This window comes from Eutrigla gurnardus, assembly GCF_963514095.1.
Source record: "Eutrigla gurnardus genome assembly, chromosome: 14".
NCBI classification, from domain to species: Eukaryota; Metazoa; Chordata; class Actinopteri; order Perciformes; family Triglidae; genus Eutrigla; species Eutrigla gurnardus.
The window spans coordinates 21100375-21117871 of record NC_139937.1 but is presented as its reverse complement, the minus strand read 5'-3'; the positions used below and the strand labels follow the sequence as shown (position 1 = coordinate 21117871).

The 17497-nt window shown below is 40.6% G+C and overlaps 2 protein-coding genes across 3 annotated transcripts in view; both read right to left on the bottom strand.

Annotated features, from left to right (window-relative positions):
• The window catches only part of plcl2 (phospholipase C like 2), a 33251-nt gene extending 24593 nt beyond the window's left edge, over window positions 1-8658 (bottom strand). Inside the window, exons 1-2 of one of the 2 annotated variants that reach the window (XM_084027921.1) lie at window positions 8552-8658; window positions 7622-8175 (exon numbers count right to left, since the gene is read on the bottom strand). In XM_084027921.1, coding sequence (XP_083884047.1) covers window positions 7622-7924 — 303 coding nt within the window. In that variant the 5' untranslated portion in view covers window positions 7925-8175; window positions 8552-8658. Of the gene's footprint in view, window positions 1-7621; window positions 8176-8386; window positions 8475-8551 lie in introns of those variants that run through there. The other variant, XM_084027922.1, reaches the window with a different exon arrangement.
• Window positions 8659-12090: 3432 nt separating this feature from the next.
• On the bottom strand, window positions 12091-16819 carry LOC311024352 (cysteine-rich venom protein). Its single transcript, XM_084026720.1, has 7 exons — window positions 16738-16819; window positions 15591-15691; window positions 14657-14747; window positions 14134-14276; window positions 13243-13331; window positions 13028-13110; window positions 12091-12414 (listed from the first exon to the last, which is right to left on the bottom strand). Exons 1-7 carry the CDS (start codon window positions 16799-16801, stop codon window positions 12278-12280), a joined length of 708 nt encoding a protein of 235 aa, XP_083882846.1. The 5' UTR covers window positions 16802-16819; the 3' UTR covers window positions 12091-12277.
• Between the last annotated feature and the right edge of the window lie 678 nt (window positions 16820-17497).

Sequence of the window (17497 nt, the reverse complement as noted above, 5' to 3'; positions counted from 1 at the left end):
GCAGATACAGCGATACAGCTCAGAGATAACTCAACAGTGTAATTTGTCACTTACTGATCTCAGCAACTTATTGCATTATGTCAAAACTGTATCATGTAATTGTATCATGACAAATGTCTGGTCAAAGTTCTCAGGTTTAACTGAATGCGTTTTTGAAAATGTAGCTGGAAATTGAAAGTCTGCCAGAATTGAGAATTCCTCGGCTGTCACATAGACGGAGGGGAAACAAAGGCCGACATCATGGAAAATGAATGACTGAATGAATAAGTGTTACAGTGCGAGCACACTAACGCAATCAGAAATACAATCTGGATGGGAATGATCAAGTAAGTGCTCAGGCTTCACACGTTCGCTGGGAGCATAATTAACACGTTAGCTGCCAATTCCATAAGATGTTCACAGCCAACATTTTACAGTTACAAAACCGCAGAGCTGGTTCATCCTATGAGCCTCTTAAAGTTGAGCAGCAATGCAAGACAACGGTAAGGCACCGGGAACAACAACAACCACCACCTGGTCGATCTTTATCCAATCAAATCACAACAGGCTATTTCCTCTAGGATTTAACACAGTTCATATGAAGGTACTATTAAGCTAAACACATAATAACAATGTTAATATGGAGCTACTTCATGGTCGGTATGATGTAATATCACAGTTGCAAACCGTTTCAGAAAATAGCTGCTATCGTGTTACCTGCAAACAGAACTAGACTTTGGCAGGACGTCCGTTTGTGATTTCATCAAACAAAGCATTCCAGTTTGTAAAGTCAACAGGATTAAGTTTCTGTGCTCAAACAAAGACTGTATATAAGAAGTGGACGTCGACGTCGTGACGTCACCCATTGGTTTGTGGACTCCGGCTTCCCAGAGTTCGGCATTTTGTCCTTTGACATCTTGAAATTTAGTGAAACTATTGAACGGAAGTGACCATATTTGGATTGTGGAGGAGCGACGGGGGGATCTGATGAACACAAGCGGCAGAGCGCCCCCCACCCGAGCAGGAAGATCTGGATCCATCTGGATTCTGGTGTGAAGCTGCTAACAAAGTTAGCTTCTGAATTCAAGGTCAACTTTAAGTGTTAAAGTCATCTTCGTAGCTAACTAGCATTGGTAGCGACCTGTCAATCAGCAGGTAAGCCCCGCCCCCTAAAGCATCCCTTGCTTTCTGGTCTGTTGGACACTAAATGGACTATAATGTACTAAATGAACATCAGGCTGGATTAAAGAAGAAAAAAGATTGGTGTACAAGAAATGACTTTGTAAGCCAAAAACAATATCCAAATGTGAGCTCTAATAAGAGGAAGCAGCTGCTGTACAATAGTTCTGCAACTAACGATTATTTGTGAAAAACGCCCATCAGCTTCCTAGAACCCAAGCTAGTATTGTCACATGACTTGTTTTTGTCTCAAACCCAAAGATATTCTATTATAATGTTAAGATGAGGAAATGTTGTTGTTGAGAAGCAAGGACCATCAAAGTGACTAAACACAAACAGTTGAGATCCTGTCACTCTAACAACGTATATCTGTAGCTCTGGTCTACAGCAATTACCCTCAAAGTAGACCAAATCAAGATCTGTATGCATCAGCACTTTATAACAGTTATATGAGAATATTTCAATAAACCCTGAGCTTTATAAGCAAGTATTGGTTCTCATGATCCAGTCCCACAAAGCAGTTATGCTAATTTCCTGTGGAGTATTTTTAATAAACAAATTCTAGGAATGATGGTCAGCCTTGCATTTCCGCTCAACAAAAGGGTTTTTTATTTAATATCTTTTTTTCAACATCACAGAGCCTGCAGATTCTAATATCCTATGATGGTGGTGCAGGAACGTGATTATTGATAATGAAACTCCATGTTTATTGTTTCAATATGTATTCTCCTTTCTGCGCTTCACTGCTCATTACAGTAAATTGTTAACGTAACTCCTCATAAATTACATAGAAGCAGCTCCACCATTAATGGGGCAGAACTGTAATTACTGCCAAGACATTTGAGCAACGCTTGAAATACCTGGGTGAGGCAAGCAGCACTTGTGTAAATCAGTGACACCTGAGCTGACTAATGAATAAGCAATGATTCAGGTGAGTGACTGATTGCTGCTAGTTACCTGGAAGGCATGCAGCCACAATGAGTCATATAACAGCTACCACTAAGGACAGCTGTCAAAATACCTTTAATAAATTACCCCATCAACTGTCAAGAGTCACTGGGTTGGCCAACAAGATGACACTCATGCAATCTACATTACTCAAAGATATTTAGGGGTAAACAACAAGCTGTAGTTGGAAGAGTTTGGCTAACTGATGGTTGGGAGGTCTGTAACAACACCAACGTGGCAAATTAGAGAGTGAAATTATGAATCATTCATTTGAATATGCCAGGCGATATCAACGTTTACATCAGCACATTCTCAATGGGAATGCAATGCCACCCACATCAATAAAAGACAGTAAGCAGTAGACTGCTGTTGCTGAACGTGGGCGCTCAGTGTCGAGTACTAAAAAGTTAAGTTGCTTGTTGAAGGCCACTTCAACAGCATGAATGGGAATGACTACAGTTACACATTCCAGTGAAGGTACTGTAAATCTAGGTATAGGTGCAGAGATGGACTAGATAGAATAGTATTTAAAGCATGGAATTAGCATGATAGCGTGATAATTCCACCATGCTTCCATGCTTCACTTGTCACAGAAAATGAGAGAGCTGGTGGCCAGAGGCAGCGCTGAATCTAATCTAATCTAGTAGTTCTTTTGTACAAGTCAAATTACCACAGAAAAGACTTTAATGTCAGTTCTACTGCTATTATATTCCTATGGTGGAAACTATTAATTACAGACGGTTTATAATTTCTCCATGACACAAAAAGCAGAAAACTGAAAGTAACAGCAAGAAAGCTCTGAAGGGCAGTCGATTTTTAAGACTTCATGGAAAAGTACCAACACAACAACTACATTATACTTTAAATATTAATTTACAATGTCTACGCTCCGAATTCAACTCTAAAATCACATTTAAGAAGTGAATTCAAAAGGGTATCCAACTCTCCCAAAAGTCTCATTTCAAATGAAGAACTGAACTGTTTATTTTGCTTTTCTTTGCTGCTGCCTTAACAGAAGTTAACATTCTGTTATCCTTTTAGAGGCGCTAAAAAGGACACTCGTCAAGATAATTCTGCAATAAAACCAAATCTCACTTTGGCTGTGATGCACTGGCCTGAGGAATTCAAGGCTGAAATGCCACTGAGCCTTACTGACTGAAATGATACAATATGGTGATTCCCGTGGAGAAGCTTGGCCTCGCAGCACTACCATAATTAATACCATATTGTTTTTCCCTTTTCGCAGGGTGAAATCACAATGTTTGTTTTTCTAACCGACCGAAAACTGTGAAGTAAGTGTTATTTACCAGCAAAATGGAACAATCCTTTTCTTGTTGGAGAGGATCCGAGGTAGGACGGGAGGTGAGAAGAAAGAGTGTGGCCAACGGCTCATTATTTCTCCCGACGCCCACATACAGCATTGTTACAAATGACTGGAGAAGACCGTTTAAAATGGACTAGTTAACAACTTAAACATTACTCCCGCTTTCTGTAATTGCCTTCGTATCACATAGCCGTCTTTCACGCAGCAGTTAAAACTGCTGCAAAAAGTCATGATTCAAAGCAAAGACTGCATTCCTCTGGCAAAGCTATACACATCCCTGTATTTGTCATTTTGCTATCAGAACAATGGTGATTTGTGGAGTAAATCATTTTTCCATTCAATCTTTTTTTGTATACATATGTTTATTTTGCTTAGTAAAGAACAAACAGGATTGGAAACATTGTCTTCTTATATTATACTACTTCAGTTCTGAAAGGAAGGTTTTGAGAGTTGTATCTCTCTTTTGCATCAAACAGTCATCCCGTATGAGGGTGGTGCTAAAAGTGTGTTGTGCCATATTTCGTAGAGAGGATGTGGTCATAGGTTGTGGTCAACCTGAAAACACGTCAGTTAAAATCGCTTCTAAAAGAATCAAAAACAGCCATAAATTGTGGTTTAACCTTTTCTGCAACAGAATAATTGCTTCTATTATAATCCACATGCTCAGCACGTCACCAAAAAGCCATTACTTTGCCAGAAGAAATGGAGGGGGGGGGGGGGGGTCAACAGACACAGGGTACAGTGTATTTGGCAATATCTTTATGAATGTGACATAGTTTTAAATATTCTGAGCATACAAATGTACAGAATACGATTTACCAACGACTTGAAAACTTGCCGCCAAGTGGAAGGATGGTGAGCGAGGGGAGGGTTAGCACAGATTTTGGGTGGAGTATCACTTTGAGTTCAACAATCAAATTAAAGGAAATGCAAAGGTGCTATTTTGTCAATGAAGGACAGCGAAGCACCATTAGGTTGCTTCACCACACACACCTACACACCCTCACACCCTCACACCCCAAAATAAGATCAGCAGAATCCTTCATAGACAGCAGATCAACGTAAGGCACAAAGTATCACAGCTGCCAGTGTGAGGCATCTTGTGGCAACAACCCCGACCGCATCCTCCCGTCTCTCCAGAGAAGCGGACCGCCTTGTTAACGTTACTCCAACCCTTTACAACCACCGTCTGTAATATTTGATCAGTCAGAGCTGTCAAAAACAAAAACAATTGCCTTCCGAGAATGTTGTTATGCAGACGGGCTCGCTGCGTACTTGATTTCCTTTCATGGCCTTCGTGCAGGAAATTCTAAGTTTCACCTTCACACGAGCTCAGAATGAGTGATTTATGACATGTTTTCTCTTTCCACAGCCACATTTACACATCGTGCTACTTCCATTTTTCACCAGGCTGACCCCACGTAACATAGCAGCGTAACACCAGTTAAGTCCAGATTACTTTCAAGCAGGTCAATCTAGATTATGAACTCTTCAATCCTTAAACTGACCAACACTCGTGATTAGGGCTGGGTTTCGATTGCGATACAGATACCGTGAATGTGATACTGCTGAAGCAACATATCCTGGAGCTCCATCTCTGAAGGATCTCTTTAAAGATGAGTTCAAACAACACACTTTCAAAGTCGTCAGATCACTGCGCCGCTCACATTTCACCATCTTGTATTCTTGAATCCCTGATGATTATGTCTCATCTGAAAACTGAGTTTTATCATTAAACCCGAACGATAAGAGGCACCGGTGCTCCTGCCTGTCAGGTAGACTCTCCTCCATTGCTTTGGTCTTTTGGCATTTCATACACAGCGCCCAAGCAACAACGTGGATTTGCCTACGATTTGGGGATTTTGTCAAAGGAGCTCCCAAAACTGCCTGGAAGTGAGAAATCAGGGGTGAGCAGATCATAAACATTTTATTCTACGTGATCTTTTGATTAGTAACGCGATAACTAATGTAATGATTTTCACTACCATTCACTGAGCTGCCCTTGAAACTAAAAAAGGGCCCCACCTCCCACTTTAATTTTGCTGGAGCATAAAATAGTTTACGAGAGCACAAAGTTCTTCATAGATTGAGTATCTTCATTTTGCTCCGTCGTTTAATTTGATAACGTAGAAAATGTTCTGAATGCAAAATCTTCTAAATCTCAAAGTCAATGAGTAATCGTGCTAAATAATCACAATCTTAATTATGTCCAAAGGAATCGTGATTATGTTTCTTGCCAAAAATCCTGTCCCTAATTGGACATTAAGCTCAACAGGAACAGCAATGAGAGGTTTTCAAAGTAACGTGTTGTACAAAGAAGACTTTCTCTGTCTCACAATGGGTTTCAAGCTCAATCCAAAATATCTAACAAAAAAAAACGAATCAACATTCTGCTTATTCAAATAAGCTTCCACCTGTTTTGCCAGGGCCTATAGCTCACAGCAGTGGACACGTAGACCGAAACAAATCACACTCAAAGGGCCTGGGAACTGAGACAGGTCCCCGTGTAGTGAGAGATTACTTGGAACTTTACAAAGCAGAAATGTCAATATTACCCCCCCATCAATCTCCGGGCGGAGGGAACGTCAAAGTTCAACACCTACATTGTGCCAAGAACGCCCGTCCACTTGCCAGAGAATGAACCCCGAAGCAGAGAGAAAATCTCCTCGAGGCATCAAATCACGGCCCTGATAACGTATTGATTGTGCACGTGGTGGTAAACGACTATTCCACATTCACTCGGACACACCGGACACTGACATTTGAAGAGTGCATCTCAACAGATTCCTCACCGTCTCATACATTTTAAATCAAGCTGGCCTTTCAAGGGAATGAACGCCGACTGCTAATTCACTGACCTCTAAAAGCCGAATGTAAACAACAACAAAAATCAAGAGGCATGCATCTCTGACATCTCTTTCATGATTTCTATATTATGGTTAATGTTAGACTACTGTTAATGTGAATAACAACGTAATGATTCTTCGGTTCAGTGCAGCAAAGGAACCCCCTTTTTTGTTTTTTCAGACTAACATGACATGACGAGAGCCACAGCAGCGGAGGCAAGACTTAAATTACATTAACATTACCTGCTGACAACGTCCTGAAGGCTTTCAACATACAGTAAACTGATGCAACGGCAGGAAGTGTCATCATCTTACCCCTTGGGCAACACCACCAACGTCCACACCCGTGAGACGAGTGCACTGAAATGTAAAGCTTCAGGCTGAAAGTCAGACTTCTATTAATCTGTTAAAAAAGGTACGTTTGTTATTTTCATATCCCTCTGAAATATGCATGCAGTCGTTAAAGCACCCAGGATCTGCACCGGCAGCAGGTTAAGACTTGAGTGGTGTTGCTCGAGGTGTTTTTTTTCTGGCAGCGCGAGAGGGTTTTTATTGTGTTACTCACATATTAGAGTAACATCATGCAGCCCTTTAACAATGTTAAAGGTGAACCCTGTCATTAATTTGTCTGGAGCACCTGACATCACTTGTGCTGTAATTCCACATTGTTTGCTGCTGTACAGCACAGTCTGAACTGTATACTACACTGCTATTCACTTTGTGGACACTCCCTCTCATCACTCTTAAGTGCAATATTTTTATTGCATGGTATTCACTGTCTTCGCTGCACTCTGCAGAAACATTACCCTATTTACCTCAGTGCACTTCCATCCCTGTGCAGCATCGATTTAATCATTTTCCAAATGTCTATTACCATATCTCTGTAAGCTTCCATATTAGTAATATGATGAACACAGCACCTTCAACCAACATGCTTTTTATTGTACGCAGGACTATTTTTCTCACATACATGTCACTGCTGTAACTATGTTATAAACATGAAGATGCCCCTCTCTTATCCAGTCAGCCAGGCAACATAGAGCTAGATTAACTGATATATGCATGCTTAAATAAGGAGACGCTCTGCCATCTACACAGAAAAAAAAATCTGCAGACACAGTACAGGATGTGCTCAGGGTGATCCCATTACTGTGAAAACCACCCATTTCACTGAAATGTTACCTGCAAAACATACGATGGCGATTCTCATTAACAGTTAGGGTAGAAGATGCATATTAAAAAAAAATAGATAAATTAAATCAGAGCAGGGGTTTCTGCATTGATGGTTCAGGTGGTGGATGTGCAAAAAAGGGCTAAAGCTCACCGGAATGAACCGGGTGTTTACCTTGATAATGCTGCTCCTGCGTGGTATCTCACATTTGGCGTCCGGTCCGACGGGGGTGGAGGTGTTGGCGGTGTCCGGTCCGGCTTGGTGGTGGTGGTGGTGCTGCTGCTGGTGGTGGTGGTGGCCGCCGCCCGGTGCGACGAGGGATCCCGAACCGACCATGTTGTCTGACATCCCACAGTCTCCATTCGAGACCGACACTTCGCAATGCGTCTTGCCAGCCTCGTCGTCGTCGTCGCCGGGCACGGCCGAATCCCCGCGATCCAACGGAGGCAGGCTGCCGTCCTCCCCGAACTCCGCCATAGGCACTTCGAGCACGCGCGCACACGCACGCGCAGAGTGTGTGTGTGTGTGTGTGAGAGAGAGGCAAAGCTACCGAGCAACCTTGTGTTTTTTTTTCAGCTTTACTCCAATTTCCTGCCCCGGCCCCCTATCGCCTCGTTGTTATACATGTGCACGCATTTTTGTTTTGTCGATATCATCTTTTCGGGTGCACACGTTTTGTCTGCCCGGGTGCTCCCGGAGGCGGAGGGGTTCGCTGCGTGCACCGTCCGCTGTGAAGAGAAAGAGAACACACACCGCCGTTAGCGTAATTAGGCGAGGTGACAATAGTAACAGCGGTTTACGTTGACGGCACAGCAGCGATTCAGCGTTGCGTTAAGTTACTACGAGGAGCGGATGTTAACTCACAATGGGGGGGGGGGATAGATCGCTGTCATCGCAAATGCAGCATGATGAGAAAAACAACCGACGTGCTTCACTTACATGTATGGACGAGTTTTCACATTTCCGACGTTTTCACACACAAAACCGTGTTGCCCATTTTTACCGTAAAACCCACATTCTTCACTTTCGCCGGCAACGTTAAGTTAAAAGCCGTTCAACTAACTCTCACACAAGAAACTTTTTACTTTTTACGGGACTACTCACCGTTTGCGCTGCCTCGTATCTCCATGTGAAAGGACGGCTCTTCCTCCTAAAGTTCGCCCCCCTCCTCCCCCCCTTCCCGCAGACAACCGCTCGCGCTGAGCTAAAAACCTGAGCTAGTTAGCTAACTAGCTAGCTAAGCTAATCTCACTCGCTAGCTCTGCGAAGTTTTTACACACACACACACACACACACTCTCTCTCACACACACACACACACACACCTCAAAGTCCAGTCAACGCAGCCTCGGGTTTTGTCGTTAGTCCGGTAAGCGAACAAAGGAGGACCGTTAGTTATCAGTTGGTTTAAATTTTAAAACTTTTTTTTAAAAATGCCGTTTTGTGTCTCGCGCAGAAGTCAGTTACATCTTTATAAACACGTCACTCGTCTCCAAGGAATAGTCGGCAGCAGCAGCTTGAGGTGTCAATCAAACCTGATTCTTTTTTTCACAGACAGGCAAGACACGCCCCCTTAAAAAAAAACTTCCCTGCGGAACAAAATCTGCATTTTTCTATACGTATTTGTATTGTATAGGGACGTGTAGGATAGATTATGTCACGTGGGCGAATACCACAATATTTAAGGTAAAAAAACAGTAACTGCATAATCTGACGGGAAAAACAACACAAAAGTAAACAAGGAAACACAAAACACACTATATTTTTATTTTATTTACCGGTATTTATTATTCAGATACACTTCCATATACACACATGTATTACTATGTTATACTTCTATTAATGTGTAATTTGATATATCTCTGGACATAATCCTCAGACAGAACAGATTATTTCCTCATGTAATAATGATATTTAAAAAATACCCAAAGCATAAAGTAAAGAGTATCGAGTCTGTTTTGAAAATGTGAGGAGTGGAAAGTATAGATGTGTGTTTTAAATGGAGGGAGGAAAAGTAACAGTTGTCATCATAATAAAGTACAGATACCTGTAAATTCCACTTAAGTACAGTAACAATTTGTATTTTTGCTCTGTTTAAGTGAACTTTACTGTGATAACTTCTCTGGAGTTGACCTTGAGTAAAGAAAAAAAAGAAAGAAAGAAAGAAAGAAAGAAAGAAACATTACACGAAAAGCCTTTATAAGGTTAAAATAGTAGTTTTAAACCGACATACTCAATATTTAATAAACTTTTCTTTACGTTCTGTCTCAGGGTGGCTGTTTTTCTGTATTATTGAATATAGTTTGTTTTTTAATTCAAAAGTCACATATGACATCTATGAAAAGAAACTCACATGACTTTTCCCTTTGTTTCGAGTCACATTGGGCATCAGGTCTTCCTCTTTATGTGGACGGCCCACGGAGACGATGAACTAATAACTCTTAATGGTGAAGTAACACTCTTCTCTGAATAACAGCCTCTTGTGCTTTTCTTGTGTAACCTGCATGGGAATCTGTGCAGAATCATCCCAAATCATCAATTCTTGACCAAAGACCTCTGAAATAGTCACAGCACATGTTGGAGCACACGCCTTGTATCTGCAGCCGCTTATATAAGAGACACAATGAGCGTTGATGCATAACATTGTTCTACATGATTTAATGCTTTTTATTCATAGACCACTGGTTCAAGTTGTGAAAGCAGATCAACTCAACACTTAAGGATGCGAAAGCAGGAGGGATGGTGAGTTGTACAACAGAGCCATCTGCTGGTCTACACGGGTTATTGAGGGTTTTTTTGTGTTTGTTATTATACATTGCAGATTTTTTTATCCTTTGTCCTATTTCGACAATAAACCGCTGGTCAACGTTTATTTTTATAGGTCAGGCGCCTCCAGGCTTTCTGGCCCGTGTACCCTTAAAACAATAAATATCTAAATGTCTTCTGTGAAAATGTCACCCAAAGAGTGATTATTTTCTGTATATAATTTGAAACCGGTTGCACTTAAAAAAGGGTAAGTATTTATAACTATTAGTGTTAAGTTTAGTTTACTTTACATCTACTTATTTAGTTAACTTAATTTTATTAAGTTGTCCAACTTAAAGCAAGTGTAAAGAACTTGATCTTTCTAAGTATTAGCAACTTATTAAGGTGACATGCTGAACATGTTACCGAATAACTGCATATTTACACATCCATGAGAAACTTTGAGTGTTTCTTATACTCTCCTTCTGTTCTCAACGAACTCTCGAGGCAGATATATATTATATATATATATGTATATATATATATATATATATATATATATATATATATATATATATATATATATATATATATATATATATATATATAATAATGTAATAAAAAAAATACAAAAAGAAAATGTTGATACAAGCTTTAATTTGAACCCACTATATATGTGAAGTAAAACCTTTTTTCCCCACCTTCCATTATAATGACTTACTGGTAAAGAGATAATACACTTCTATTTTGTTCTATGACTATAAATGTAAATAAAATAAATGTGCTGAAGAGCGAGATGGGTCCCCTAAGTAGACCACAGACCACATCCTACCTGCAGGTTCAGTGAACATGATGCGCATGCAACCCTGGAAATATTCCACCAAGCTAAAGGTGTTTTTGATTAGAGATACATCTAAAACATCCCTGAAACTAAATGTTTTTCATCCAGATAAGTTCTTTGCTTGTGTCGTGGATATAATATTAGAAGCTGACAGGAAATTGATTACAGTTACAGTAGCTTGCTTAGACAAAGAACAGACAGAGATGTAAATAGACTGGCCAGTTTAAAGGACCATACCAGTGTCATTGTCCATCGACCACATCGGCCACTTATTTTTGAGATATTGTTTATTTTTGAGTTTGTTCATTTAACGTTACAGAATGTTTCTGAAAATGTTTGTCAAGGTTCATTAAAACTCACTTCGTCGTTAGAATCCTCCTTTTAGCTTGAATTCGGTTAGAAATTCAGTTCTTGTAAGGAACTACTTTTCCAGTAATAACATTCTTGGCTCTGTTATGATTGACAGCTCAGAGGGGCGGAGCCAAAGTATAAAGGAGGTCAGGGATTGGCTGAAAGTTACACCTCCTACTGATACGACTCAACAGTCGCCAACGTCCAAGTTCTCCCAGTAAGTCTTCCTCATATCCATACTGGGAGTGTTGGGAGGTTCTAGAATCTCTTCTCTACGCTGAATTGTGGATCGTTAACTAACGTTGAGCTGTATCTCATACAAGCCTGTTTATCTCAGCGCTTCCTGGTGACAAAGTCCAATCAGAGCCAGAGAACTTTTGACCAATGAGAAGCTGCCGAGGGATCATGTGTTCATTGTGCAGGAAGTAGAAGGAGAGTGAGCTTGTTATTAAGGTCGGCGTATGCTGGAATGAGACTTTCTTGAACTCGATATTAGCGGCTAGCTCCACCCGGGCCACTTACGTAAACTGGAAGCAGCCGATATTAACAACAAGTGAACCCAGAACCTGCTTCTAGCTACTGAGGCAGACGGGATCGATATCAATGCGTGTATTTTTAATGGATTTTATTAGATTATTAGTCATTTGAGATATTTTAGAGAAAATGAACAATGCAGTCATTTTCAGTTGAAGGTTAAATTCTCTAAACCCAGAGATTTAACAGTCTTGTTTTACACCGTTTCAACATGAATGACAGTGAACGGAGGTAAAACAGGTCGGCTGAGCTCTACTAAAGTAAACCCTGATACACTGATGAAGAGGAGGATCCTCTGCCGATGGAGAGACGTCACAATTAGACTGGTATGGTCCTTTAAGTATAATTTGCAGATACTCTTTAGGCGATTGGAATGATTTCCGTGGGACATTTGCATGAAGCGGGGCACCAAGCATTCATCAGCGCCATGTTGCATCCGTGATTCTTTTTCATGGTTGGACAGTTGAGGAAGTGGTTGATGTAAGGACATGGGTTGGCTGAAATGAAACAAGGAAGAGGTTATCTCTATTTTTATGTGCCTCAGCAGAAGATTTGTACGAAGGCATATGAGAGCCACTGGATGAAAAAAAAATGGAGAAAAAAAGTTGCACGTTTATAAGTTACAAAGTGGAACATTTGTGAGTTTATTACAATTCTCACAACCTGCATCTATGCTAGCTAACTTCCCATGAATGTACGTTTATGTTTCTAATGAATCATCCCAACGTGTGACAACGCCTCGTTAAGGTCCTTAGGGTGATGATGTTGATGCTTATTGTTGGTTCTATTTATATGAGGCCAAATTGTCATCTTATGGGGGTTTTATTGATCCTGCTATGTTAGCGATAGCTTTCACTAATTCACAAACATCCGGGGTTAGCGGAACCAAGCAACTTGTTTACATCAGCTATGACAAGTGAAAGCTACAGCTAGCATCTTAGCTCAACCACCGGTTGTTAGCATCGTAATAAACTCACAAATTGGAGTCTTTTTTTCTCTGAATATTGCCCACTTCTCTCGGCTGTTTTTTTTCTTCCTACACTGGCCCTGATAAAGGTGTCATTCAAAGAGCCCAGAAAGTGTGTATTCGTCATAATATCGGTTACTTACTGCAGAGTTTGTCGTCGCAGTTATTGGGACAGGAAGCACACGAAGGTCCGGCCTTATAAGGAGGCCAGTTATGGAAGTTTCCTCTGTGAAACAAATTATAAACATTAAATTTTTTTACCCCAACTTACTCAGAACTAACCTCTTAAATAATATAGACACTTTTATCTTTTTTTCCACGTATAGAACAAAGTCGAGGGTGAACGAGGGTCACATACGCTCGATAATAATGGCAGCCATAGAAATAAATGCTGCCGGGGCACTTTGTCATTCCACAGCCGACCTCGTAGGAGCTGCTCCACACCACCTGGCAACAAACGTAACAAAACAAAGTTTAATTTAAATACTTTACTTTTTTAGTGATGCAAACTGCTCAATTAGACACAACCATGGCTCATTCATATTTCCTTTAATTTTATTAATACATCTCATTCTTGTTGTGTCCGTTCTAAATTAAAATTGCTGTGTAGGTTTTAGAATATGGTTGATAAACTGTATCTATGCCGTATCTCCAGTTTGTCTTTGAAAGGTTGATAATCGTTTGGTGAAAGCAAGAACGGTCACTGTCATGTAAAGACAATTCAACATGAACTGAATATTTAAGAACACTTTGAAAGCTAGAATCCACATAAATAGTCTCTGGTCTGTCACAAATATTGGTCCTTAATTCACGTCGAAATAAAACACTTAAAGCAGTTACACAACCAGAAGATGCCGAGCAACCTCAGCGTTCATTCTGTGTTTTCTAATCACCTGAGGGTGGTTCAATAGTCTAATATTCCCCCTATTAGCTCCTCTTTTGGTCCCTACCAACTGCTGAGGGGAAATGTCTGGATGTTTAGCTGCTTAAATGCTAAAAGGCTGTGGATCAAAAAACAAAACAGTGAGCTGAAAGATGCTACAGCACTCTCTGGAACTGAAGTGAACTCTGGAGCTAGGCTGGTAAACCACTGTTGTGCTGATGTTAATATAAAAAAATATATATGCTATAGATTCTTCCGTTCTTCAATAAAAAAAAAGTAGCATTTTTTGCTTGGATTGGATTTCCGCAGCTCTCTTTTTCTTATTTTTCAATGCATTACCGTTGCGTGGCAATAGCTAAATGTCACCTGCGTGTAGTGGCCGACAGGTTTGCCGTTGGAGGATACGTTGGGAAACAGGAAGTGGGCGTCCTCACTGTTCCAGGCGCTGATGACGTCTGTCCACGAGTACGGCTTCGATGAGTAGAACAGATTCTCACCGAGTTCGTATCCTGCTCGGTGGTGAGAAACATGACTGATTAATGTCTGCAAACACACAGGTTTATATTCACGTCCCAGTAGATTAAGTTAGATCAAAACAGAGTTCATTCAACAAAAAAAGGGGCCTATTGATGATAATCTCCTTGGTGATAACGTATCCATGTAATTTGCTATTAAAGTGAAGATAAGCTAATGTTCACAGCGACTCTGACAATCAATCACAAGGTCAGTCGGTTCACAAGGAACCTTTACGCCACACGCCCCTCTGAGGTTTTATCTCAGGTCTTGAAAGGAAATGTTAAAGAGGGAGAGAGAGAGAGAGAGAGAGAGAGAGAGAGAGAGAGAGAGAGAGAGAGAGAGAGAGAGGAAAAGTAAAGGAAGACAAATATACCGTTGAGCAGGCGGGTGCTGGGGGTCCCATGAGCCAGGATGCACTGGTCCACCCAGTTCTGAGCGGTGACTGCGATCTCGTTGCTGTAGTTCTGTAAAAAATAACAAATCAAGAGTTACATTTCAAAATAAGGGTCAGCGTGTGTGTGATTTAGCGACATCTGGCGGCGAGGTGGCAGATTGCGATGACTGAAACTTCTCCCATGTGTGAAGCACGTAGTGAAACTACAAACGCGAAAAATGCAATAACAGGAAAATCTGGAGCCGGTGTTCGGTTTGTTGTTTATTTATCAAGAGAGCCGCCCGCTCCTATTGGCTGCGTCGTGCAGGTGCATCAGGGTTTCTTGTGACAAAAATGGCATAAAAACATAAAAAATAATAATGAAATACTTTATATCTATGGTGAGGTCTGAAGTTGTTGAAAAGATTTGATGTGGTGAAAATTTAACACACAGACGTCACGCATTTTTGTGAATAAACTCCAAAAATACAACATCAACATCCCAAATATTCCACTTTGCACCTCATTTTTTGAAAATATTGCATATTTTGTGTTTTTCCCATAGAAAAAAACAGGGGTTCTTATGAAAATAAGGGCAAAAAAATATAAGAAAATAATAACAACTTTACATCTATGGTCAGGTGTGAAGGTGTTGAAAAGATTTGATGTGGTGAAAGTGAAAAAAATGTTTATATATTACATTTTTATTACACTTTTATGAGAGGGACTGACCTGAGGGTAAAGAGTGTAACGTCATTTTAAAGAGGCCTCCCCCCTAAATGCTTTGCACTAGCCTTTAATGTTGAGTCGCCTTTTAATCGTCAAACAACACACTTCACTTATTTGGAAAGACCTCACCCACATCATTGTTTTCTTTTTTTTTATTATCAGCAAATATTACTTTCATTATGCAACATCTAAAAGTGGGACTGACCATCCTCAGCATGTTGGACGCCGTGGGCTGAACTGCTCTCCTCTCGGCATTGTGGTGGTCAACGATCTCGGCCTGAACTGCAGGGTCATCTGGGCAAAAGCCTGCAAGCACACACACACACACACACACACACACACACACACACACACACACACACACACACACACACACACACACACACACACACACACACACACACACCAATAGGTAAACAGATCAAAGATATAATAAAGCCTGATATTAAGTGTGGAGGCTTATTATCTTGGCTATGACACACAAACACATCCTGGTCTAATTAGCCTGAAATTGATCGACAAGACAAATAAGAATAAGAGATGATTGTTATAAATTGCTCGTTCCATTATTGACACGGTGTCGGAGCCGATGCTGGAAAAAGAAAGTGCTTATGTACTTATACAAGTTAAACCCTCGTGATGGATGGTGAAGGTGCTTACCTCGCTGTCGTTCACGGCACGCAGGAAGGGAGAAGGAGAAGAACAGTGAGTTTAGTTCAGGACATCAGGAGAGGACAGGTACACATATATACATAGTGTGAATACATCATTTTTGTGTAGCTCAACACAACTTTCAGACTGATGTATTTTAGTTGTAAGTCAGGACGAGATTATGCAAATAAGCAAACGTTACGTTTATGCACACACATACAGACACACAAACACACACTTAGCGACAACACTTTGTGTTTGATTTGTGTGTTCACCCCGTAAGGATCCTAACTCGACTTCAATTTCGTCCCCATTTCACGATCCGCCTTGACACAAATGAGTTTGTTGTAAAAGTAGTGAGCTATAATATTATATTATATATGAATTAAAAATATTAAGAATTCCAACTGAAAGTGTCATTTCAGTTTCTCGTGTCTCGCATTCTTGTGTGATTGAATCAATAATCAATATTTCGAATTTTCCAAACTAAAACAAATACGATATAAGAAGATTATAATGAGTATTATTGTCTCATGCCATAAAAAAAAAACCTATTCTGCAAAGTACTCAATGAAAAAAGTTTTCTGTCTAAAATGTCACACAAAATCAAAATACTCCAATGTAGCCTACTTCCACAGTGCAAGTAAACGTACTCTCCAGCCTATTTAAACAACTTATATAATGCATTACAACAGTTCTACTCACCTCAACGCAGGCCGAGTGCACCTGCTGCAGCATCAACATGCAGGTCAGGAAGGCGAACATTCTCTCAGACGAGGGGGGGAACCTGGTTAAGATTTAATACACATCACATTCAGTGTCACACAGAGGAAAAGACATTGCATATGACACGCTGGCATGTATGTGCGAGGCTTTACCTGCTCCTGGAGGGTGATGACCGCCTCCCTCCCCTCCTCCTTTTATAGGACGGGACTCTGTTTGCTGACTCATCGATGTGCCACGCTCCCGCCTCTCAAAGCGATGCAGGAGTACCTCGGGGGCGTTTACGACAAAAAAAAGGGGATGCAGGACAAAAACAAAAAAACAAAAATTATGCTTTTTTTTTTTTTCTTTTTTTTAAGTCCAACTGACAGAGAGTAAACAAGGAATTGTTAAGCCCGTGGGTGTAGCGACTTTCTGATGCATTGGTCTTTCAAGTTTACACAGTGTACAAAAGATTGAGAGACATTTAAGTTGAAGGTAAATAAAAGGAACGGAGCATTGGTAGATTACAAGATAGATCCGTGTGGTCCTATATGCAAATGTATTAAAATCATACAGCGGCTGTTTGCCGAAGACGCACCCATTGCTTGCTTGGCACACAGTATCATGTAATCTGAGTGAATGCTGCTGTCCAACATGATGGAGCGTGTTAATTGTTTTGAAATTGTTAAAAAATGTTGTGGCGTGAATCGTTGTGAACCAACCAGTTTGGTTGGTGTGTGTCTGTGTGTGTTTTAT

What these genes read in the sequence shown, in the direction of transcription:
- LOC311024352 (XM_084026720.1), bottom strand. Translation starts at nt 16,801, where the DNA reads ATGTTCGCCTTCCTGACCTGCATGTTGATGCTGCAGCAGGTGCACTCG. An exon ending in CTCGGCCTGCGTTGAGGTGA is followed by an intron (nt 15,692 to 16,737) that starts GTAGAACTGTTG and finishes GTGTGCTTGCAG; the next exon opens with GCTTTTGCCCAGATGACCCT. An exon ending in GGCTGCCATTATTATCGAGC is followed by an intron (nt 13,111 to 13,242) that starts GTATGTGACCCT and finishes TTTGTTTCACAG; the next exon opens with AGGAAACTTCCATAACTGGC.